This window comes from Metopolophium dirhodum, chromosome 1 (genome assembly GCF_019925205.1).
Source record: "Metopolophium dirhodum isolate CAU chromosome 1, ASM1992520v1, whole genome shotgun sequence".
In the NCBI taxonomy this organism is placed as follows: Eukaryota; Metazoa; Arthropoda; class Insecta; order Hemiptera; family Aphididae; genus Metopolophium; species Metopolophium dirhodum.
In genome coordinates this window covers 138,939,041-138,965,632 of record NC_083560.1, presented here as the reverse complement: position 1 = coordinate 138,965,632, position 26,592 = coordinate 138,939,041, and the positions used below count along the sequence as shown (strand labels likewise).

At 34.8% G+C, this 26,592-nt stretch overlaps 1 protein-coding gene and 2 pseudogenes across 1 annotated transcript; all 3 read right to left on the bottom strand.

Moving 5' to 3' along the window:
* Window positions 1-6,194: 6,194 nt before the first annotated feature.
* LOC132932748 (uncharacterized protein K02A2.6-like) lies at window positions 6,195-8,117 on the bottom strand. Its single transcript, XM_060999112.1, has one exon. The coding sequence runs from the start codon at window positions 8,115-8,117 to the stop codon at window positions 6,195-6,197; it is 1,923 nt and encodes a 640-aa protein (XP_060855095.1).
* A 5,705-nt stretch (window positions 8,118-13,822) lies between these two features.
* LOC132932746 (uncharacterized) lies at window positions 13,823-16,765 on the bottom strand (annotated as a pseudogene).
* A 236-nt stretch (window positions 16,766-17,001) lies between these two features.
* Window positions 17,002-17,599, bottom strand: LOC132934390 (uncharacterized; annotated as a pseudogene).
* Between the last annotated feature and the right edge of the window lie 8,993 nt (window positions 17,600-26,592).

Genomic DNA, 26,592 nt, shown 5'->3' with positions numbered 1-26,592 from the left:
ATATTGCCATGATTATATTCAATCTTGCTTCATCCAAATTAAATTGAATAACATCCCAATCACCATAGGTGCTCTCTACTCTCCCCCTCGTCACAACATCACCAGAGCTTTACTCAATGATTTTTTTGGTTCAATTAAAAACAACTTAATTATCGGGGGTGATTATAATGCTAAACATCAAAGCTGGGGCTGTCGTATAAATAACCCTCGTGGTTTTATTTTACACAGCTTTTCCAACAAAAAAAAATTTAATATCTTCTCACCACCTGGACCTACTTATTGGCCTACCTCACTTAAAAAAAAACCTGACATTCTTGATCTTTTTGCCGCCAAGATACCCAGCAACATACATTTCTGTACTAAAAACATACTGGATTTAAACTCTGATCATTCCTCAGTTCTCCTAACTATTTCAGCCACGCCACTTGCACGTATTAAGCCACCCAAATTATTCTCAACCCTTACGGATCACATCAAATTTCACGATACAGTAAATGAAAATATTAACCTAAATATCAGGATGAAATCCAATCTTGATATTGACGAAGCAGTCAACAATTTCACAACTCTAATTCAATCGGCAGCCTGGACTGCCATAAAACCTGCTAAAACTGTTAACTCAAACAATATATTAAACTCTAATTTAAATTACCCAATAATACTAGTAGAAATTCGAAGTTTAATTGTGGAAAAACGCAGAGCAAGAGCAAGATACCACCTCTATTGTCTTCCTTCACACAAATCCGCCTATAACAAACTTGCTAATTCCTTGAAAAAAATCCTTACAAAACATAAAGCCAATGCTTTCGAGCAAAAATTGCACAACCTTTCTGTCGCCGACTGTTCCCTTTGGAGAGAAACTAAACAGCTTTTAAAACTTAAATCTCCCTCAACTCCTCTTAAAAATGCAGACAATACACTAGCTATCAGTGACGCAGAAAAAGCAGAAGTATTCAAAACGCATTTATCAAATATTTTTAAACCTCATGCTGATATTCTTCTAGACCCTCAACACTTAGATAATGTTAGAAAATATTTAGACTCTCCGTTACCTAATGGACCTCCCGTGAAATACACCACACCAAACGAGGTCAAAAATATAATTTTAAAACATTCGAATAAAAAATCTCCCGGTTTTGACCTTATAACAGCAGAGGTAGCAAAATGTCTACCTAAAAAGGCAATAGTCCTTTTGACTTATATATTTAATGCAATATTTCGTCTATCATATTTCCCTCTTATGTGGGAACACATTGTCATGTTTGCAAAGCCAAACAAACCTCCAGACGCTCCAAATTCATATAGACCTATAAGCCTCTTACCTTTTTTTTCAAAAATTTGCAAAAGGCTTATTCTTCAACGACTATCCCCATATGTTATCTCAAATAACATTCTTCCTTCATCTCAATTCGGATTTCGCGCTAAACACAACACAATTCATCAAGTACACCGCCTGGTTGATTCTATATCAACCTCGTTGGAACGTAAACAATACTGTTCCTGTATTTTTTTAGATATCTCACAGGCATTCGATCGGGTTTGGCACGATAGCTTACTTTTTAAACTTCGCAACTTTCTTCCACCTTCCCTGTTTCTCCTAACTAAATCCTACCTTACCGATCGATACTTTCAAATCCGCATCGGAACTTGTACTTCACAGATGGCTATGATAAATGCAGGCGTACCCCAAGGTGGTATTCTATCTCCATTATTGTTTAACATCTATGCCTCTGATCAACCCGTCACTGAAAACACCATTGTTGCGGATTACGCTGATGACAAAGCTTTAATTTCAATTCATTAAAATCCCCTAATAGCCTCTGGTAACCTACAAACTCATCTCAATCTTATTTCATCTTGGTACACCAAATGAAGAATAAAACTGAATCACGCCAAGTCAATTCATACCACCTTCACCTTGAGACACGGCCTTTGTCCTCCAGTTTCACTGGATAACATACCTATACCCGCTTCCGAGACAGTAAAATATTTAGGCCTTACCTTAGACAAAAGATTGACCTGGAATCCACACATCCGATCCAAAAGATTAATTTTAAACTCTCGTTCTCGTATGCTTAAATCCTTGTTATCAAAAAATAAATGCACAAGTTTAAAAAATAAACTGCTAATTTACAAAGCATTTTTAAGACCAATCTGGACTTATGGTCTACAACTCTGGGGTGCGTCAAAGAAATCGAATCTTAATAAAATTCAATCTTATCAGAATATCACTCTACGTCAACTCACCAACGCTCCACCATACATTTCTAATTTAACACTCCACAACGATCTACATATTAAAAGACCGAAGAATCTGTTTTATATTATAAGCGTTTCTTCTCACGTCTAGTAAACCACAATAACCCTAATCAGCAACCTAAATATCTTAACACTTCCCGATAATCCTCGCCGTCGACTGAAAAGGAGATGGTGTATAGACCTTTTACTTTAATCTTAATCACCACTCACTCTTCTCCCTCTCTCTACAAAAAAAAAAAAAAAAATAATAAAAAAAAAATAAAATAACTATTACATTTTCCTTCCAAATCTCCCATCACGCAAAGAGTCACTAGTGGGTGACTTCTTAATTCAAGTATACCATGTTTTTTCTGTCACTTTTCACTTTTACTATTTGTGCTATTAAGTATAGATTGTATAAATATTATAAAAATAAAAAAAATAAAAATATAAATACAAAGTTCTTCGTAAAAATAACTTTTTTTTTCTGATACATATAATATTACAAATCAGAGAACTGGGGGACCGCCCATAGAATTTTTTCATTGGCCATCTCTTACGCTAGTACAAAAAATCGCCAGAGGAGCGCCACACGGGTCTCTGCTTTATAGTTTTAGACTAGCTCTTCGAGCGTCGCTGAGGGAGACCCCCAAACCACCCGGGGTTAGCGAGGGGTGTGATCGATGTCGGAAACCGCAGTGGTCTTGTGGTCTGGTCGTCAACTCGAGCCGACGCGGTGTATGGGTGATACAGAGGTCTGGTGATAATGATCTGTGATAAAAATTAGTGATAAGGATTTTGGATTGTAGTGTCGGTCGTCGTGAGGTTACCAATGTTGGTAGCTACCTACTAGGTGTTCCGTGGCACGGTGTACCGGCAGGACACTATCTTTTTACCAGATTAGGAGGTTTTAACAATAAAGTCAACGCAAGTTGTTTTGGCGATATGAAATAATTTACTATAACAAACAAACAAAATAATTATTTTGGTATATAAAAATATTTAATTATCGTGGGGATACGCGAAAATGTCGAACGGTCGTCGGAGTGGAGAGCCGTGACGTAGGGCTACTCGCGTCGAGTAGCGTCGAGTCGAGAGCGTGAAAAAAAAAACTAGCGAGGCGAGTGAAAACGAATTCGAGCCCGTAACGGCGAAAAAGTCGGCGTGCGAGGCGGGAGAAAGAGTTGCGGCGGCGCGTCGTAGCGCGGCAAAAGACAATACAAAAAGAGATATATAATTCACGGCTGCGTACATATATGGACAAAAACGTTAACATATTACATATAATTCAAAGTTAGGCACAAAAAGGTAACAATAAGAAAACGGACGCGCTAGCGTAAGTGGTGATAACGCGTCGTAATCACCACATTACTCCCCCTCGTTGGGAAAAAAACAGACGCGTTTTTTTGGGGGGCGTTCGATTGATTGCGCGGCGTACGTATGGTTACGTATGGCGTACGTATGGTCGGCGGTTGGATCTTCACGTGCGATGAATGCTGGCTTGAGTCGGTCGATGGAAATCCACGTCGTTGATCGGTGGCGTTGTCCTTGTATGTTTTTTCACGGCGTTCCAAAACTGCAAACGGGCCCTCGTATCGTGGCTGGAGCGGCGACTGGACGGCGTCGATTCGGAGGAAAACGTGACTGACCTGGCTCAGATCATTCGGTACGAACGTAGCGCGTCGTGTACTGTGGTTGGTACCTGTAATAATTGTATAACAAGTTTTAAATCTTATAACGAACTGATATATTTTTATTATTCAAAAGAGAGAACATAAAACAATATCCTTTTTAGGTTATATTATTATTGTTGTTATCTTATGATAACAATTACAAATCTCATATCATTACATCTCTCCCCTGCTACATGTTTAACAAACATAATATTATAATATTATAAATTATAAAATACAAATTATGATATGTTGGACAAATAGTGAAAATCTTAATAATAATAATAAATTTTAAATAATACATGATTCATAAAATTTTAACAGTAACATTGTGTAGTTGTCAATATACTTTATTTTTTTTTTCTAAACAATGAAGTCTTCAAAATGTTTTGGAGTGCTCTTCATTCTTTTACCTCTCCTCGGTTCTTCTGTAGTGATTCTTTTGAAGTGTGATGCGTTCCTGGTTACTTGTCTTTTGTCAGGTCTTGCGCCAGTGATCATTGTTCCTTTTACTTCCACTATCTTCAGAGGTTCTGGATTGAACGGTGTTGAGTATTTATTTATTGCATTCTGTTTTATTAGTACCGTGTCTCCAACTTCCAGTCCATGTTGTGTTGCTGCACGTCTCACATCACTGTTTGTTGCGCTTATGTTTTTGTTCCTTGCATCATTGTCTCTTATTATTGTATCGGTTTCTTCGTCATCTTCATTTGTGTCAATGTTTTTCATTTCTGGTAACCAAGTCCTAAATTTTCCTCTAAAAATTAGTGATGCTGGTGTTGCCCTTGTGGTAGTGTGTGGTGTTGTTCGATATGACATTAGAAACTCATCAATTGCTTCTTCCCATTTCTTATTAGATATAATTGACGTTTTAATTGCTTTTCCGAGAGTTCTCATGAATCGCTCTACCGTTCCATTTGCTTGTGGCCAACATGGCATTATTTTCCTGTGTTTTATTCCGAATGATTGTAAAAACTGACTGAACTGTGTTCCATTCATTGGTGGTCCGTTATCCGTTTTAATGTACTCAGGTAAACCAAATTCCATGAACATTTTTTCTAATTCATGAGTTACAGTTTCAGTTTTTAGATTGTTTATTACTCTTACTAATGGGTATCTGGAATATTCATCAATAATTACCAATGTATATTTACCATTTGGAAATGGTCCGCCAAAGTCTAAGTCTAACTTTTCCCATGGTCCTAGCGGTAGTTCTGTACTCAATATTGGATCATTATTTGTTTTTGGCATTGCTGCTTGACATGGAATGCATGTACTAGTTTCCTCTGTTGCCATTTTATTCATGTTTGGGAACCATACCTTGCTTCTTAACAATGTTTTAGTCTTCTCTATTCCTTGATGTCCAGTATGTGCCAGCTTGACTACCTTCTTTTGTAGGACCTTTGGTATGACTATCTTATTTTGTTTTAATACAAGTCCATCATTTGTGATTGTCAATTCATCTTTGAATGGCCTATATACTGATTCTAGCATAGTGTTCTCCAATAATGCTACTTTTAATTTTGTTAGTTCTTTCTCACTGTTTGTGTGCTCTGCAACCTCTTTTCTTGTCATTGTTTTTGGTATGCTTAATTCTGCTATAGTATTGACATGTTCTTCTATTCCCATTTCCCAGCCATTTGTTTGCCGTTGGTTTAGAGGATGTCTTGACATAAAGTCTGATGGATTTGTGTTACCTTTTGTATGTATGACTTTATAGTTATATCCTTGAATCTTTAGTCTTAGGCGTTCTAACCTTGCTGATGTCTCCTTTGTTTGACTGCTTAAAATTGAGACTGACGGTTTGTTGTCTGTCTTTAAAATGAATTCTTTTCCAAACAAAAAGAGTTTGAAGTGTTGAATGGCCCACACCACAGCTAACATCTCTTTTTCAATCTGTGAATATCTTTTTTCAACAGAGTTCAAAGTCTTTCTTGCACAAGCAATAATGTTGTGTGGTAATTGTGCTAAAATGGCAGCAACTCCTTCAGGTCCAGCATCAACAATTAGTTCTGTTTCTTTTTGTGTGTCATAATAGGAATTACTTACATTTTTCACAATATTTTCTTTTAAGTTATTGAATGCTGTTTTTTCTGTACTGCTCCATGACCATTTTCTATTTGCTATTGTCAGGTCTCTTAATGGTTTTGTTTTATCTGCTAAGTTTGGAATAAATCTGCCACAGTAATTGATCATACCTAGTATACTCCTTACTTCAGATACGTTAGATGGTGGCTTGAGTTGTATGAATGCCTCTATTTTTCTTTCATCTATTTTAACGCCTTATTCGCTGAATTGGTACCCAAAAAATGTGAGCTTTTTGACACTAAAAAGACATTTTTCATAATTTAATGTGAGTCCTTTTTCTTCTAAACGATTTAGTACTTTTTTTAAAGTAATATCATGTTCTTCTTGTGATTTGCCATATATTAGTATGTCATCACTAACGTTCATCACGTTGGGAATGTTTACAAGCACTTGTCTTATTTCATCTTGGAATACTTCTGCCGCAGAATTTATTCCAAAACTCAACCTTTTGTACCGTCTAAGTCCAACGTGAGTGCTAAATGTTGTGATAAATCTTGATGCACAATCCAACTCCAACTGGTGGTAGCCCTCATTAAGATCCAATTTTGAAAATACTTTTGACCCATTTACCGCACTTATTATGTCATCAATGGTTGGAGTCACATGACGCACTCTTTCGATGGCTGCATTTGGTCTTCTCATGTCTACACATAGTCTGACTTCTCCGTTTTTTTTTGGAACTAAAACAATAGGAGAGACCCAAGGTGTTGGTCCATCAACTTTTTCAATTATATCCAATTTTTCAAGTCTTGTAAGTTCATTTTCTAATTGTTTTCTTAAATGTATCGGAATACGTCTATGTTGTTGAGCAACCGGGCTGATATTTTCATTGATGCGAAGTTGTATTTGTTTTTCTTTTAATTTTCCAATCCCATTGAACAGATTTGGATATTCACTTTTGTATGAACTAATTTTTGATGTTATTTCATTTATATTTAAACCAATTTTTAACAGTCCTAACTTCACTGACGTTTCATACCCTAGTAGTGACTGATTATTACCTTTAACTACAAAAATGTCTACTACTTCTTCATGGTCTAATATCTTAATTGTTGTTATAACTTTTTTTATAACTTGAAGTGGTGCTTTACTTGAGTATGCAAATAGCTTTTGAGATACTTCACTTTCCTTTTTAATGTAGTTAATTTTGTTTCTTTTCCAGGTTTGTTCTGAAATAATATTACAACTAGATCCCGAATCAATTAGGAACTTGATATGTGTGCCACCAACTTCACATGTTACCTCATTTGTCACCAAACCTTTCTTCTTTGTTATCTGGAATACTATGGCATCGTCATCACTTCTTGCTTCTTTTACCGCATTTATTTTATTGTTCCGCGATGTTTGTTGTGGATACTTTTTCCATGGTTCTTTTGTATTCGTGGGCAACTTTGTTTTGCAGTACGCTTTAAAATGCCCGATTAAACCACATCGACCACATTTTTTATCTTTTGCCGGGCAACTAGGATCATTTTTAAAATGATTTTCGTTTCCGCATCTATAACATGCCTTGTTTTTGGTTTTAGACTTTTCCATTTTGTGATACTTTTGCTTTTCATACTTTGTGACTTTATTTACCGTTTCTTTTTCATTCTTGCATAATGTATCAGCCTGTTGTGTTACTAACTCGAATCGTTTAGCCTCTTCAATGATTTCTGACAAATTTAAATTGTTTTTTTCAAGTAACTTCCGTCTAAGTTCATCAGATGTACAATGTTCTATAATTTGATCGCACATTTCCGTGTCAGCATCAGCAAAATCACATTTACCTACTTGCTGTCTTAGTTTTGATATGAACTGCCCAACTGACTCATTAACTTCTTGTCTTATTTTTCTGAAAACGTGTCTTTCATACACTGGGTTCACTTTTGGTATGAAATGCTGATCTAACAGATTTATGGTATGTTCGAACACTGTTGTTCCTTGTGGTGGATTACCATGTTCTGGTATTCCAAAGAATACATCTTGTAGTTCTTGTCCACCTTTATGCAGTATTATAGCTTGTTTTTGAGTATCCTTTGTTATGTTTTGCGATAAAATATAGATCATTATAGATCTCTTCCATTTCTCCCAATTGGAGGGTTCAAAACGTAAGATACAATCTTTATCCTGTTCCATCGCGTTTCCCTTTTTTTTCTCGTTGACCGATTTAACACTATACTACCTTTATAACAATCTTATTGAAAAAAAAAACTAAAATCGCATTTTTACCGACTGCGCCATTGTAATAATTGTATAACACGTTTTAAATCTTATAACGAACTGATATATTTTTATTATTCAAAAGAGAGAACATTAAACAATATCCTTTTTAGGTTATATTATTATTGTTGTTATCTTATAATAACAATTACAAATCTCATATCATTACAGTACCTGGAGTGAAACGTAACTCAGCCATGTAGTTGCGGAGCGTTGCTACCAGTTCGGCGGTGGAGGTTCCGCGGCCGCAGCGTGAAACATTTCGCCGGGAAGTCGAAGTGTCGCGCCGTAGATCAACTCGGCCGGAGTGTGTTCGAAACCGGCTTTCACTGTGTTGCGTAGTGCAAGGAGGACGATCGGCAACTTCGTTGACCACTGCGTTGATTCGTGTGCAGTGAGCGCGGACTTCAGGGTTCGGTGAAAACGTTCGACCAAGCCATTCGACTGAGGGTGATAAGGTGAAGTTCTCGAGTGTTGAATACCGAATGTTGAAAAAAGAGAGCGGTATAAGTCGGATTCGAACTGTCTTCCCTGGTCGGTGGTGATGTTGTCGGGGACGCCGAATCGTGCGATCCAATTCACGGTAAGCGACTGAGCGACAGCGTGAGCTGACATATTCTCGAGTGGCCAGGCTTCCGGCCAGCGAGTGAATCGATCGATGATGGTGAGCAGGTACTTAAAATTGTTGGACGGCGGCAGAGGTCCGACGAGGTCGACATGAATGTGTCCAAAACGTCGTTCGGGCGGCGCGAAAGGTGGGATCGGAGAAACGGTGTGTTTATGTACCTTAAGGTACGTTTTCCTAGGAGCGCGTTTTTTTCGCCGCAGAAACCGATCACGTCGGCGTGAGCGTAAAACGTATTACGCGGCGTAAAAGTGTTTTCCTATAAAATATAGTGGTGGCGCGTTGAACAATTCAGTTGACTACTGAAAGTGTGATCATTGTGTAGTGTATTTGTAATAATTTATTAAGTAAATACAATATTACTAGTACAGTATTATTATAAATTATTATTATATTATTATAGTTATTAATTAATAATTTTGCAATTGCAATGAATCGTCTTGAAAGAAAGAAAAAACTAATTGCACTGCTTATTCTTCGACATTTAATAATCGATGACGAAGATGAAGAATATATGCTCCATGAACATTGGAATTTAAGAAAGAAAGTCAGTGAGATTTATAATAAACGAGAAAACGAGGGTATTTTCAAAATGTTGATAAATAACCACCTTGTCGATGAAGAGCAACGATTTAAAAGTTAATCGTACATGATTTTAGTAATAATTTCTATTATTTTAGTTATTTCGAGAGTTGTGAAAGGTTCTTCAATGTTATTATTTGCAGTATTGATATGACCTACAAAACACCTCGGTGTGTTTTCCGGCCCTATAGTATATGTTTCATGTAATTCTTGTTGGAGTGCCATTTCAAGTTCCAAAATGAATTTCCTTTGTCTGTCCCTAAAATTAAAATTTATCTATAATTTTTATTATTATTATTTTTTCTGCTTAAAGAATATTTAGAAAAAATGTTTAATTCTACATTGGTTGTATTATGCTTCCTATTTAGTTTTATTCTTAAAATTAAATTAATAATTTACACGTTAATTAAGTATATATTTACTATATATATATATTTTTTTAATCGGCTTGTGCATTATTATAATATTTTTTTACATTATTTTTATCAACAGTGATGCTTCGCCGCCCACGCTGTATATACTACATTTTCATTTCCCACTATTGCTATGACTTCGTATGGCCCTAATCATAATGGATCGAGTTTTGTTCTATAATTATTATCCTTTAGGAGTACTAAATCCTTAACATGTATTTCTTGTGGGTTTTCGTTTCTATCGTATCTTTCTTTACTTTTTATTTTATTTTTAATTAATTGTTCCCTAGCCATCAAATGTGACACTTGCATGTTTTCCTTTAAATCAAATAAATAATCATCGTAATTGTATCGTGGTTCTGGTTCGGTTTTTAATTTAATCAGTACCTTCAATGCGAGTCCGTAAACTAGTGCGGCTGGAAGTTAGTAGATGAATGTACTGTCGAATTATATACAAAAAATGCAAAGGGTAATAAATTATCCCAATTATTTAAATTCTTGTCTACATAATGTCGTAAGTACTCAGCTAAGGTCCTATGAGCATGTTCAACAGGATTACCCTGTGGCCTAAAAGTACTAGTGTTAACTTTTTCTATCTTTAATAACTTGCAAACTTCAGTAAACGTTTTACTAAGGAAATTGGTGCCCTGATCAGTTAATATCGTTCCCGGTATGCCATGTACACAAACGAAGTGTATAACAAAGGCTTCCGCGACCGTCTTCGCTTTTTGGTCAGGAATTGGAACCCCCAAAGTGTAACGCGTTCGATCATTTTCCATAGTTAAAATATAAATATTATTAGATAAGGTTGTCGGCAAAGTGTAACGAGATAAAACGGAGTGCCCATTTAGGTGGCGCACTCTCGTTACTCGTTACTGCGTTTCTGCCCCGTTGTACCACCGCGCGCTCACGCCACGACCGAAACACCGTCGAACGCGCAACAGCGACTGTTCGCAATAAATATAGATAGCGTACCGCGCAGTATACTGTTTCCGAACGGCCGCCGCCCTCCGGGAAATAGTCCACTACAAGAAAACCCCAAGACTTAAAACCAAAGTCTTTCAAGATTCTAAATCAGTAGAAGTGCATCTACCTTCTAGAATTTTGCAAAGGGTTTTAAGTCTAACAGCATGAACAGGATGCACAAATACCGCCACACATGAATTACATACATCACAACGGCCAGGTATACCATAAGTAGAGGCCAGCGGACCCAGTGCAGACCCCCTTGCTCCCTGCTCAGTGCAGTGAATGTTCAAGCCGGACGATACTTTGAGATCGTTAGACACGGATGCAATCACTGTACTTACAACAGCACCACTCTCTGGCCTGCATAAGCCGGACGGTACGCGTGACTGTTAGACACGGATATGCTACAGGCTTTAACCACCAACCTACGACTTCTTTAAGTCTAGTTGGCCCCCCTGTTCCCCTTCTCGTGCCGTGAGAAGTCACAGCGTCCGAGTCCGTAACCGTTCAGTGAATCGAGAACGCCGAGCCATCGCCGCCGCCGTCCGATCGTTATACGCAGTTGAGTGAATCAAGAACGCCGAGCCATCGCCGCCGCCGTCCCATCGTTATACGCAGTTCAGTGAATTGAGAACGCCGAGCCATCGTCGCCGCTGTCCGATCAGAACTGCCTAACCCGTTGAACCAGGGCGTGAGTATTCCTAGCCCAGCTGCCATCATAGGGAGCCTACCCGTCCAGCATACCACGGCACTTATTGAGGAGCATCCGTACTCTACCAGCGAGACGGATATTGCCAAGAAAACAGTCATCCACCAACACACAGGAATAAACCGTGAGTTTCATGTATGTTTCCCACCCTTTTATGTAATCCCTATATAAAATATTTTAACTCTAAACATTTTTGAGTATAAAACATATGATATCGATAAAAGAAAATACTGTAAAATACAACATCAATTATTGTATCATAAAGTTTAATTAAAATAAACGTTGATTGAGTTATAATACAAGTAACAACGAGTCAGTTTTCATTACATTGGCGCCCAACTGCAGTGCTCGATTCAGAAGAAATTCTACTTCGGCCTACGAGATTAAATTAAGAAGAAATACTACATGGTGCTCTTGAGAAGAAATACTACATCTTTAAAATGGCACCCAAGAAAAATGTATCCGAAGAAGCATTTAATGCATTTAAAGCGGAGGTAGAGAGAAATAGCCGATATTTAGTAGAACAATTCTTGCAAAAATCAACAAACTAGAAGAAAAGTGTAGCAATTTGGAAGACGTGAATAATCGGAAAATTGAAGAAATTGAAGGAATATGCACAGAAATCGAAAGTCAACATAAAAGTGAAATCGAAAAATTAAAAGAAAACTATTACAGAGAACTACAGAACTTAGAACAACAAAACAATGACAACATTCAAAATCTAAAAAAAATGTTGGTTGATCAAAAACAAAACACAAATATTATGAACAACGAGCATAAAAGTTCAAATGTTGAAATATCCAAACCACTGTTCTACGCTAACAGCAAAGACCAACATCCTATCTAATTTTTACAGAGCTTAGAAGAATATTTCAAAGTAAAGCAGATGACTAAAGAAGAAAAACTAATTATTATCAGGGATTGCCTGAAGGGCACCGCCGGTAATTGGTACTCAACGGTGAAATTCCAAATACGTGACTATGCAGATTTTCGAGACGTATTTATTGATGAATTTTGGTCGAGACAACGACAAATACAAACATGGAGCAATTGTCTCAACACCACATAAGTACCGGACAATGTCACATATAGGGAACATTTCTCCCAGTGGGCATCCAAACTACGTCACCTACAAGGTCCTGAACTATCAGATGAAGAAATTGTGAGTAACATAGCAAATCATTACCCGGGTTACTTGCGTGCAATACTAGTATCGTTACCAGACAAATCAGTGATCAATGCAATGAAGGTACTAGGTGCGGAGGAGAGCCGACGAAACAAACCGTCAACCACAGAAAATAGTGCAACAAAAAACAACAACAACAATTGGAACAACCAGCGGTATAATGGTTGGAACAACATGCCACCACGCAACAACCGTTGGAACAACCAACCATACCGCAACAATGACAAACGAGGAGAGACCCAACAGAACAACACACCACAAACTGAAAAAATCCAACAGGTGTCAACGAATAATGAAAAGCAAGCAGGACCTAGTGGTAATGAGCAACACTCAATCAACTCGTTGAATACCACCAATCAATCCGTGAGTCCGTATATTCAATGTACCATAGAAGGGGAGGACGTTACCTTACTCATCGACACCGGAGCAACGATCAGTGTACTTACTAAGGAGGTGGTAGACATTATCACAAACAAAAATCCAAAAACCCCACAGCTTCCAGTGACAGGAATCCAAATAAGTAACGCGGTCGGGAAAAAAATATGCAAAGTATCAAAGCAGATTTTTTGTGAATGCAAAATCGGAACGAGTACATCTAAACCAATTTCATTTAGGTGGAGAATCTAAATGAAAAAGGGATAATTGGGGTTGACATTTAAAAAAAAATATGATTCCCAAATTAAATTCAGAGAACGAATTATTCAATTCAAGATTGACAAAACCATACACACCATACCGTTCGCAAACCAGAAACCAAGGTTGATCAACTTCCAGGAGCACCTACTTAATGTTGAAATAAACGAAAATCCGGAAGAGGACCAAGTATCTCTTACCAGCGACGAGAGACAAAAATGTGTGTCATTACTTGACAAATATGACGAAATCTTTTCAGGCAAACCAGGAAAAATTGAAGCATTCCAATGTCAGACACAAGTGAAGGCAGGGGACCTTATCCATCAAAGACAATATCCCATACCGGTAGCCAGGATACCCAAGGTGGACGCGGAAATACAAAGAATGCTAAAATTAGAAATCATCGAAAAATCTACATCACTTTGGTCATCACCTATTGTCTGCACGAAAAAAAAAATGGCGACATCCGACTATGTTTGGACGCACGAAAAATCAACACCATGATCATACTCGAGTAGCATTTTCAGTGCTGTCAGTGTTTAATATATTAAGATGTGTTGGTGCAGAGTACGGTGTAAATCCTGTTCAGTGAACCGTTTTTTTTCTGATTTTGAATACCGAATTTTTATACAGGTTAAACCGTGTATTTGGAGTGCTGATATCGGTGTAATGACCGTGCATCAGTGCTCCTCAATTTGTTTAATACACCGTGTTCCTTTGATTTAATTTCTTGTGTAATAACAGTTCAATTTTCTTTGATTCAACGGGGTTTATACATTGTTTTATCAATTAGTATATAACAGTTCAATGTTAATACAGTAACCGTGCATACTATGTAATCAGCAACGTATTTACGGGGGGGGGGGGGGGAGGATTTTGGGGATAAATCCACCCCTTGGTCTTTTTTTATTATTAAGAATTTACCTATATATACCTGACACTAAATCGTGTTTATAGTATTTTTATGTGTAACATTCAATGGCTCATTCCCTCCCAATAACTATTCCTAAATACGCCGCTGTATATAATATATACATGTATATGTATATATATATTTGTATATATATATATTAGCAATGCAATTTCATATGCTATATTCCCCTCAACTCTATCATGAAGACCTTTATTTAAAAATGTCTATGCTAGATTGACCATTTACTACTCCCCCTCCCCAGACCATAATAAAAAAAATAAATTAAATCCTGACTATGAAATAGGTTGATTAGCTTATAATTTTAACCAGATTGAAAGGGTTCAACAAAAGTTTTTCAGATTCACCAGCTGTATTATATGTTGTTTCAGAATATATATATATATATATATATAATATATATATTGCTTGTCACAAACATAGTTCCATTATTATGATATAATAGGTAAATTATTTAACTATAAAATTAAACTAAAAAACATGAATTAGGAACAAATATTTATTAAATTCATTATAAAATGTGTATAATAATATGTTTAGTAAGATTAATAATATTTTAATTGCTTTTGTCTTTAAAATTATAAATACATAATTATAGTAGGTTCCCCTTAACCTAACTAAAATAACTAAAAGAACAAAATATAAACAGTACATAATTATTTGAAATGTTAAAATATATAGTAGCAAAGGCATATTAGCGATTTATATAACCAATATTATATTTAAATACAATATATGTTTATGGTATAAAATAAGAAAAAATCATAGTTGATATAATAGAATAAAAGTAAAAAACCGTGTTAAGTAAATAATAATAATTAATTAGATATGTAGCTTAATAAATAAAACACTTCATCAAAATTAAAAATGCACATTATTATGAAAAAAAAAAAAATAATAATAATAATGTTTAGATTAGGTACTTCCTAAGCCATTTATAAGTAGGTATATATATAATTACTATAATAATACTTGCACCCAATAGGTACATTTTTTTATATAAGAATACTCACCATAAATGATGGAGAATAATTTTAAATTAACAAAACCTCGTTTTGTTTTCCCTTTATAACTGAAGGCAGATAATATTTTATAAATAAAGCATGTGTCAATTGCTTGTCGTATTGCTGCACTAATGGAATTAATACTTCCAAATTTCATATAAACATAAGTTTTCTGAAATTTCAAAAATTATGACTCATATTTTAAAGTATTTTAAAGAGATATTTAAGCTATAACAATATTGATGCATAATACTTAGTTCAAGTTTTAGACAAAGTTTTAGACATGAAGTAAGTTATTTAAGTAAATATTTAAAATACATAAAAATATGATTCAAAAAGAATATATACTCACTAATTCTTCTTGATTCTTTAACCCATCAGTCTCATCTGATAAAAGAGATTCTAGTAAATCTACTTCTTCAATGGATTTTGCCGGTAGTAAATTAATGAAAGCAGTGGGTAATGTGGGAATAGGTAGAGCTAAAGATTTCATTCTAGAATCCGATTTCATAATAATTTGTACTTTTTGGTCCAAATTTTTTATGGCATTCACTATTTTAGTGTTTGAGGTATTTGTCATGTGTAATTGTATCAAGATCTGTTTTAACATCGATTTTGTTGTCTTTTCATTTTTTTCTATAACAGATTTTTGCAACAATAGTTATCTAGAACAAACATTCTGAATAATATTTTTCCAACAACAATTTACTTAATGGAATACAAACCATTTATGTTTACACTTTCAGTCAAACTACAACTAGTTGAATTTTCAACATTTTTAATTACATCATTGTCAATCATAAAATTGCATTCATCACCAGAGTTGCATATAAATTCAGCTATTTCATTAATGTCACCTAAATGATTGCTTAATATCAGAACAAATTTTAAAATAGGCAATTTATGTTACTTAATAATAACTTAGTGCTTAGATAGTATTTAATTGTACATTCTTTATTAACAGAATTTTCTTGGAATATATTATTTAAAGATGTATACTCAGCTGGCGTCAATAAAATATCATCATATGGTTCACCTTAAAAATAAATTTGATCTTATTATTTATCTATTTGAAACTAATAAAACCTATGATAAATTGTATGCATAACTTATAAGTATTTATAACCTACTTGTAGAATGAGTTTCTTTAGGATAACTCTTTGAATCTGAATTATTTTGTTCATAACTAGAACAGGATGGACTAGTAAATCTAGTAGTAACTAATAATTTTTAAAATTGATAAGTATAGGTGTTGCATTATGTAACTTAATTAAAAATAAGAATGCATAAATTATAATTTATAAATATATTGGTAGATACATACAGGATTCAATATTTTCTTTAGGAGTACTCTTAAAGCTTGAGCTCAAATTTTGAAATTTATTTGTAATTGTATTGGATACTTGTAATGGACTAACATTAATATCATCTATACTCGAATGTTTATCTATAATATCTTAAGTAATCTATAATTACATTTTTAATTGACAAACTTTTACCAAATTCCAACATATTATATAAGTGTAATTTATATATTTACTTTTTTCCACATTTTCTATATTTTTTGGACTGGTTGCATTATTTGAACTACCCAATATGTTCGAACTAAGTACAAATGACTGTAGTATCTATATTTATATAATAGGTAACAATAAAAAACTAATTAGTTTAAAATATTTTATAAATTAATAAGTAAAATTGATTTTGTTATTATCAACAAATAACTAAATAGTCATCATAGTACAATACTACATACTATTCATATTATTTTCTTTATATTCATCGATTGAGCTGGTATGCTGGATGCCTTGTAGTACATCATTTGTCTCTGACAAAACAGAACCAAAATGTGTACTAGATCTAGTTGCTATAACATTGAGAAAAGTTACAAATATTTTTAAATACCTATATTTCTAAGTTATACAATTTATTAATATTACATATAGGTGTGGTAGGTGGTTTAGGTGGTTCCAGAAATTCCTTTTCAAGTTGGCGATTACATTTTGGTATTATTTTCCTTTTTTTAGGAGATGATCTTATTTGAGATATATAACTACCATCATCTGACGTATCTGGTTCTGACCAAGCTTTGGATAATTTTTTTGCTTGACTTTATTTTTCTTAAAATTAGCAAGTATTTAAGTACATATATATATATATATACACATATAAATTCATCACTAATTTATTCTAATATATTAGTAACATTATTAAGACATATTTATTAGAAAAATATAGTTAATTTTTATTACCAAACGGTCCTGCAACTGATTTCACTTTATAATTTGCACCATCTTTGGAATTGGGGGCCGTATGTTTCGATATCATATTAGCAACTTGTGACATAGAGAAATATACTTCATTTTGCTCTTTTTGGAGGTATGGGAACCAACAAATCGTCTTATTTACTAACCATGTGTTTGGAACATGTTGGACCTAAGAAACCACAATACTTTGATACAAAATATAAACAAATGAAATATATTTATTTTAAATAAGTATCATTTATGAACTGATAATAAATTGATTGTTATTTATTTTACTACAAAGTTCAAAATCTATATACATATTTTAACACTATCTAAAAAATATTTACCCAACTATTATTGTATAGTATCCTTTGCATAGGTATACAACACTGAACAATCTCAACATAAGGATTTTAAGGATAACAAAAACCATTTTCAATATAATACATTATAGAATAAATTAACTATACAAAAATAAATTAGTAACTATATTATTTACAAAATTTCTAATTTTATATATACATAATAAGAAATATTTAATTTTTAAATATAAAATATAGGTGTTATTTTATTGTAAATTCAGTAAAGGCAAAATTACAAAAACATTAATATTAGTCAATGGAAGACGCATAATTTTTTCTTTAATATCACTTAACTTCCAAGACTGAAGATGACTAAGATTAGATGCACTTTCTATATCTAATAAACGTGAAGAACAAGGATTATCAAAAAAGTTTGTTAACTTATTAAACTTCCGTCCAATTATTAATATATCATCACTATTCAGTTTGGAGGTAACAATATTTTCTATCAGTACAATATCTCCGTTTTAGTTTTTATACAACTGTCAGCTTTATTTAATTTTAAAACAAAATTTTTCATTTTCCAACCTGTAAATTGGGGTTCACAACTATTATCAGTAAATGGACGATTTTTATTTTTACACTGAAAGTTAAAAGGCACATTATAATTTTCAGTTTTTGATGTTCGACTATCCCAAAGTATTTTTTCTTCAGTATAGCGTCGTACCAGTTGCTGTAACACCAGTTTTACAACACTTTTAATTTTTTTTTTTAATGGTTGCATATAGCTTTCAAAAGGAAATGCCGAAAATTTATTTAAGGACCCAAATTTCTTGACATCATCAGATAAATGATGTAATGTATGAATATTATGGGACATGTAACACTTTCCATAAATATGGGCAAATGAAGCAACAAAGTGATAAATTCATTTTTTGGAAAATTCATTGTACTCATCAGATATATTATCAATAGAAAGAATTCTTATAGCAACACAAAGTTCCAAAAAATTATTATAAACTTCTTTACTAATTACATCATGAAAAATAACCATGCCAGTATAAAGTAAAATTTTCCTCAGTTCTGTGGCCTTAAGACGAGATGCATCATGAATTGGGTGTTTTCTACTATTCTCGTTTGGAGATCTTTGAAATTCATGAGGTAAATACTGTCCTAAACTGTTTAATTTTGTATCTAAAACAAATAACACATTTTTTGGAAGAGCTAAGTAGTGTCGTTTCACACCTCCAGTCCAAAACAGCAAAATTTTTTTCATAACTCCAATGCAAACACTGCATATAATCAAATGGAGTAGGTACTATTTATAATATCAAACTCAGGTATTTTTGAAACAACAGTTTCACCGCAATGAAACTCTGTATCAATACATGCCACAACATCACTACAAGTCCTTAAGTTAGAAATTAAATCTGGAAAATAAACACGGTTGTTTTCATATTGACCAATTGAGGATGGTCATGAAGTTAGCCCCCCTACTTTGTCCGATCCGTTCCAAACCAACGCCAATATTTAGCAAATTAATTGCAAATAATTGCAAATTAGTTTTTAGAATTTGCAAATCAAAATTGGAATTTTGGCGAATTTTTTTGCAAATTTGGTCAGCCCCCCCACTTTGTCCGATCCATTCCAAACCAACACCAATATTTAGCAAATTAATTGCAAATAATTGCAAATTGGTTTTTAGAATTTGCAAATCAAAATTGGAATTTTGGCGAATTTTTTTGCAAATTTTGTCAGCCCCCCCACTTCGTCCGATCCGTTCCAAACCAACACCAATATTTAGCAAATTAATTGCAAATAATTGCAAATTGGTTTTTAGAATTTGCAAATCAAAATTGGAATTTTGGCGAATTTTTTTGCAAATTTTGTCAGCCCCCCACTTCGTCCGATCCGTTCCAAACCAACGCTAATATTTAGCAAATTAATTGCAAATTGGTTTTTAGAATTTGCAAATCAAAATTGGAATTTTGGTGAATTTTTTTAAAAATCGATGATAGTCGCATTTTTTTATAAAGTACGAATTTTTTTATCAAAAATCGATTTTTTTTTTATTAATTTTCCTTGAAATACAGATTTTTATTGATTTTTATCCAACACAGTGGCGGATTTTCAAAATTTTTCTGGGGGGGGGTCCTAAAAAATAATATGCATTTCAAATGTGTTATTTTTATTTTTATAAAAACAAATGTGTTATATTATATTGTGCTTATGTATATAATATATATACTATATTGTCTATATTCATAAAATTTACAAAATAAAATCTAATCTTCTTTTGGTTTTGCCTAGTTCTGCCAAGACTGCGTCAACTGTTAAGCATTGCTCATCCCTATGAATCGACATCATTGCCAAGCCGTTTAGTCTAGCCTGAAATCAAAATATTTTTTTGTTGATGTATTTTGCATAATATTTGATTATTTATTCTTACCTCGTTCATAGAATTCCGTAGATATGTTTTGATTCTTTTCAAATTTGAAAAGGAGCGCTCATTTGATGCAGTAGAAACTGGTATAGTAGCAAGGATCTGAAGGAGTTTGAAGACACTTGGGTACATTTCTTTATTGTAAAATGTCATTGCTTGGAGTGCAAAATTTTGTATGATAAAACATTTTTTCGTTTGGGATGTATGAAAAAATCTCGAATTTCGCCAATCAAGCTTAAACAATTCATGATTGGTCGCACACCACATGATTTAGAGACAACAAGGTTTAAAATATGTGCAGAGCAATGAACATACATCGCAGAAGGATATATTTGTCTTATGTGAGATTGAACGCCGTTATAGATTCCCGTCATAGAAGCAGCACCGTCATAACCTTGTCCACGAAGAAATTCAAGCTCTACACCGAATTGCTTAAGAGTTTCTAATATTAAATTTGCTAAACCTTTACCTGTTGTATCATGTGCTGGTACAAATTGTAAAAACTCTTCACAAAGCACAAGTTTATTTAAATCAACAAATCTGACACGATCGGACTAGGACCTATTAAAAAATATAATTTCAGTTTTGATAATAAGTAACAAACTGATCTTTTAAATTGTTAATATAAAAATAAATACTAGTATATTAAAAATAAGATGGTACTTATATAAGTTATAATACTATAACCATATTTAAACAATAAAATTAACGGTTCAAAACACACATAAAGATAAATAATACTAAATATTATTACCTATAGGTATAATAATAGTCCAGTGAAATTAAGTTTTCAGCTTGGAAAAATTCCCACCTAGCTGAATTTTGGTACATATCTTTATTACATCGTTGTAAACAATGTCTAAAAAGTCTACCTCGATAATCATGTACGCGTTAAAGGTTATTCGAGGTCAAAGGTCACGAAATTGGCCTTTTTTTAATATCTCGTTTTTTATTGGTCGTACAAAAAAAAGTTTTGGATACAAATTGTAGAGGAGGTAATTATCTACAAAAATGGTCTCTTGACATTTTCACGTCAAGTTGATAGTTTTTCCGTTATAAGGCCAACAATGTGTACACTTTTAATGAAATATGATTTTTTTGCTAAAAACAAGTAGCCTTTGCGTTAATATCTCGCTTTATACTGTTTGTACGATAAAAAATCTCGAACAAAAATTGTAGAGGACAAAATTCTCTACAAAATGGTTGTGTATATATATATATCCAATCGCACTTGCGGTATACAAATTTTAATGTTTACCAGACAAAATTACAATAATATAATATAATATTATATCATATTATAATAACGATAATAAGAATGCATTCGTTTCCACACCACCATTGAGGTAGAAGCATGGTGCGTTTTTTTTTTTCATGGTTTCCCTGGTAGGCCTAGTCCATGTAGTCAACAAGAATTGTTAAATAATTATTATAGGTATCATAGTTATCTAATCGTCAAAACAAAGTAATAAATATTACATTCAAATTATTATTAATCATCATCGCTCTCGTCTTCATGAATTTCTTCTTCTTCTTCGTAATTTTGATGTTCTTAATTTTTTTCAAAATTATATGTATTGTCTTCTCCCGTTAAATCCGCTGACAAAACGTCAAGTGTGTCTATATTGCCATCTAAAGCATTGTTGGAACTTGAATTGAAACACGACTGCCCACGACAATGTCCACAAATAACTGGACATTTGATATCAATTTTTTTGCAACTGCAGTTAGTACCACAGTCTTTTTTACAGTAACAAAAAATCATATTCACCAATTCATCGGGTGCGGGTGGTAACAATGTCATTATAGGCTCCAAAACATTGTTATTCATTATCCACCCCCAGTTTTCCGGGTTTAATTTGTTGCCCAACCAAATTTGTACCTGGTAATAAACTCGAAGCAGATGCTGTTGGGTGGCGCTATTTGTTGGTGGTAGAGAGACTAAAAAGTCACAATTTCTCAAAAGTCAAATCTTCTTTTTAGGACATATAATTTCAGAGAAAGGGATTACCATGGACCCAGATAAAATCCAGGTAATAAAAATCTTTCAACCCCCTAAAACAAAGAAGCAGATCCAATCATTCCTAGGGTTCATAAACTTCTACCGTAAATTTATCAGAGATTTATCCCAAGACACGGAACAGTACCTAAACGAAAAAGGGCTTAGAGTGGACGTGGGGAAGTCAACAGCAACAGGCCTTCGAGAGCATTAAGACTAAATTTTTGGAGGACATCATAATTCAATTCCCCGACTTCACGCGGGAGTTTTATGTCAATACCGACGCCTCAACCACCCACGTGGGAGCTGAACTATATCAACTGAATGAAGAAGGACATCACCAATCCCTGGGATTCGCCAGCAGAACACTAAATGCGGCCGAACGGAATTACAACACCACTGAACTCCAGCTGTTAACTATCGTATTCACGTGTAAAAAGTTCCGTCACTATTTATTAGGACACAAGGTCAAAGTGTTAACTGATCATCACGCTTTGACTTTCCTAAACACCTGTCAATTGTTGAATGCAAGACTAGTAAGATGGTCCACGTTCCTACAGAAGTATCAGCTCGAAATAATCCATGTACCAGGCCGAGAGAATATCCGAGCCGACACACTGACACGCTACCCGCAGTCACCCACGGAAGAGACGCCAACCAGTAATAGAACTATCATCATTAACAAGTTAGTCCTGTTAGACTATAGCCCGGAATTAAGGAAAAAAATCAAGGAGCTACACACACTACAACAGCAGATGAACACATTACCAAGTTGAAACAGCGCTTGGATAACCGAGCCGATCACAACTTAATCATACATAATAAATTACTATTTCGAAAATCTCACCAAGGGGAGTACCAGATCATTGTTCCAAAAGAACTAGTACAACCACTTGTAATCGAGACTCACCAGATCTATGGACACTGCGGTACCTATAAAACGTATCAACTGCTGCAACAAAACCACCAGTTCCAGAGTATGTACCACACCGTAAAACGTATTGTCAAAGCGTGTGACTTATGTCAACGGACAAAATTCAGCAATATCACAGCCAGGGGACCAACATTGAACCTACTTCCTGAACAACCACTCGAGATGGTTTCCGCTGATTTCATGGGACCACTGCCCAGGGGACAGAGGGGATGCAAATACATCCTGGCCATCCTTGACATTTTTTCCAAGTACATCTACCCACTGAAGAGAGCCACCACCGATTCAATTATCAAAAGGATAGTAAGTGACTACATCCCAACCATGGCATTATTCAAGAAAATACTCACCGACAATGGCACCCAATTTACCAGTCAAAAATGGACCAGAATAATGGAAGGACTGAAAATAAAAAGTGTGCATACTACCGTTTATCATCCTGAGAGAGTAACCCGGTTGAACGCGCCAACCGTGAAATCGGGAGACTGCTTCGTACCTATTGCCACGAGCAATACATGAATTGGCTCCGCTGGTTGGATAATATTGAATTTTGGATCAACAACACGACACACACGACCATCGGATACACACCCCAGCATATCATATATGGAAAAAAACACTCCGTTATCTATCACAAAACTAGTGAAATTCCCTAAATATGAATCAACAGACCCGGTACCAGACATCATTCAAAATATTATGAAGAAAACCAAGACTAAGGCACAGTTAAGAAGTAACTATAAGGATAAAGACAAGAAATTCCCCACATATGAAACAGGTATGAAGATCTTGGTAAAAGAACACCGGCTATCTTCAGCTGAAGACCATGAGACTCATAAACTATTCCTTCTATACCATGGCCCTTACCAGATTTGTGAGGTACACAATAATAATACTGTTACTGTACGAAATCAATCTGGACATCAGAAAACATATAACTACAAGAATATCAAACCATATCACGAGTATGACCAACCAACTCGGATATCCACCAGTTCAGAACAATAAATGATTTTACAATAATACAAATAAAAAAAAAAAACTACATATGTGAAAAGAAATGTAACCAATATATGTGTTCCGCTTGTGAATCTACAAAAAAAAAAAATGTATAAAAAATAACTAACGCACCCCTCCCTAGAAAGAAAAAATGGAAATGACTATCCAGATTCCGTTGGGAAAGTTGAAACGGACTCAACCAATAAATAGATTGGAACTCATCAGTATTGACCAACATTTGAGTACCGAGCAGAAGAAACAAATTGCCAGGTTTTTCAGGGAAGAAGCCGCGAAAAGGACAAAAATACACAATTGAACCCACATGGAACATGCCCGAATCCGTACAGGCAGTATCAGAGACCAAGGAAGAAGTCCAGGAGAGCATAACACAATCATCGCCCAGTACATTTGTTACTGATAGTGAAGACTTAGAAAATAACGAAAAGGAAACATTAGAAATCACCAATAGCAGAGAGCAATAGCGAAACGGAACCTAGCAGTAATGAGGAACATAGCCCAGCAGAGGATCTACTGAAAAGAACCGTTAGAAATCTATGGTCGAAAAACCAAGGCTCATATAGCTCACTGAAGGAAAATCTATTTACAGTCAAAAAATTTGTAAAAGGGTTCGGCGACATGTCAAACACTCAACTTAAAAAACGCATATACAAAGAAAAAATGAAGCATATTAAAGCCCTGAAGAGACAACACCAACCTTAACCACTATCTCAAGTCAGCCACCATCACATACAAAGTTTCCATTCTCTCAAAATATCTCAAGCCTCCATATTTTGTGAAAATGAAAAGAGGACTATGTTACGAGAAAAATGTGCCCATTTAGGTGGCTAAAGTAACTCTCGTTACTCGTTACTGCGTTTCTGCCCCGTTGTACCACCGCGCGCTCACGCCACGACCGAAACACCGTCGAATGCGCAACAGCGACTGTTCGCAATAAATATAGATAGCGTACCGCACAGTATACTGTTCCCGAACGGCCGCCGCCCTCCGGGAAATAGTCCACTACAAGAAAACCCCAAGACTTAAAACCAAAGTCTTTCAAGATTCTAAATCAGTAGAAGTGCATCTACCTTCTAGAATTTTGTAAAGGGTTTTAAGTCTAACAGCATGAACAGGATGCACAAATACCGCCACACATGAATTACATACATCACAACGGCCAGGTATACCATAAGTAGAGGCCAGCGGACCCAGTGCAGACCACCTTGTTCCCTGCTCAGTGCAGTGAATGTTCAAGCCAGACGATACTTTGAGATCGTTAGACACGGATGCAATCACTGTACTTACAACAGCACCACTCTCTGGCCTGCATAAGCCGGACGGTACGCGTGACTGTTAGACACGGATATGCTACAGGCTTTAACCACCAACCTACGACTTCTGTAAGTCTAGTTGGCCCCCCTGTTCCCCTTCTCGTGCCGTGAGAAGTCGCAGCGTCCGAGTCCGTAATCGTTGTAGTAAACCATGTTTACTCGTATTATAGTTTGACGTTTCCTGGTATTAGGTATTTTTACATATTATTTTTTCCTTTGACCTTTTTTGATTAGGAAACGCGTATTCATGGATACTGAGAAAAACGTAATCTGAAATATTACATTAATTATAAATGTTTTTGTAACTATTGCTTATTCATGAATATTCGGGGTAAACAACTCCTATGCATGTATTTTAATGAGCCTATCCGGTGGCTTTGTCGGGGTCACGCCACGGATAAGAGGTCATGTGTATATAAGGGTATTAAATTAGTACATAGATTTAGAATTACTTTTTAATAGCTTACTGCACGTAGTTCTCAGGTACCGAGCGTAAACTCTGCCTACAAATTTTAAGTGCAAATGTATTTTACTTTGTGACTATTTTATTTTACATTATTTTATTAAACTTACTGTTTAATGTATAATACAATCTTGAATTTATTTACTATTTCCAAACATACCTTTGTGACTCTACCAATTTATCAACAACAGGACATCGAAGCACGTCATTAAATAATTAAAGTGTACAAGTGTAGCACGAGAGTACTACATACGTAACTTTTTGGTGTCAGGTGTGGGGTTACACCAAGTGAAAATTTTGATTTATCAAAAAGTAACTTAGGAACTCACTGACGAACTTCGAAAACCACGTTCTTGATATACTACGAACACTACACCAGAAACCCAATTATTTATAATTGGTCTACGCGCCAGCAGTTTCGTAGGTAGATCGTTGAGCCACTTCGAGTATCAATTTTTGCAGTCAGGACCAGACCAGGCAACCAATCCAGAGCTTTTTGATCGACGCATACAGCAACACAGAGGAGGTTTCCAATTAATTTCCTAACCTAACGAGGACCAGACCAATACTCACTTTACTAACATGAACACTGTGTAAGTTATTTTTAAAGTAGTATCTTAAT

Excerpts from the sequence above, each read along its gene's own strand:
- LOC132932748 (XM_060999112.1), bottom strand. The coding sequence starts at position 8,117 with ATGGAACAGGATAAAGATTGTATCTTACGTTTTGAACCCTCCAATTGG.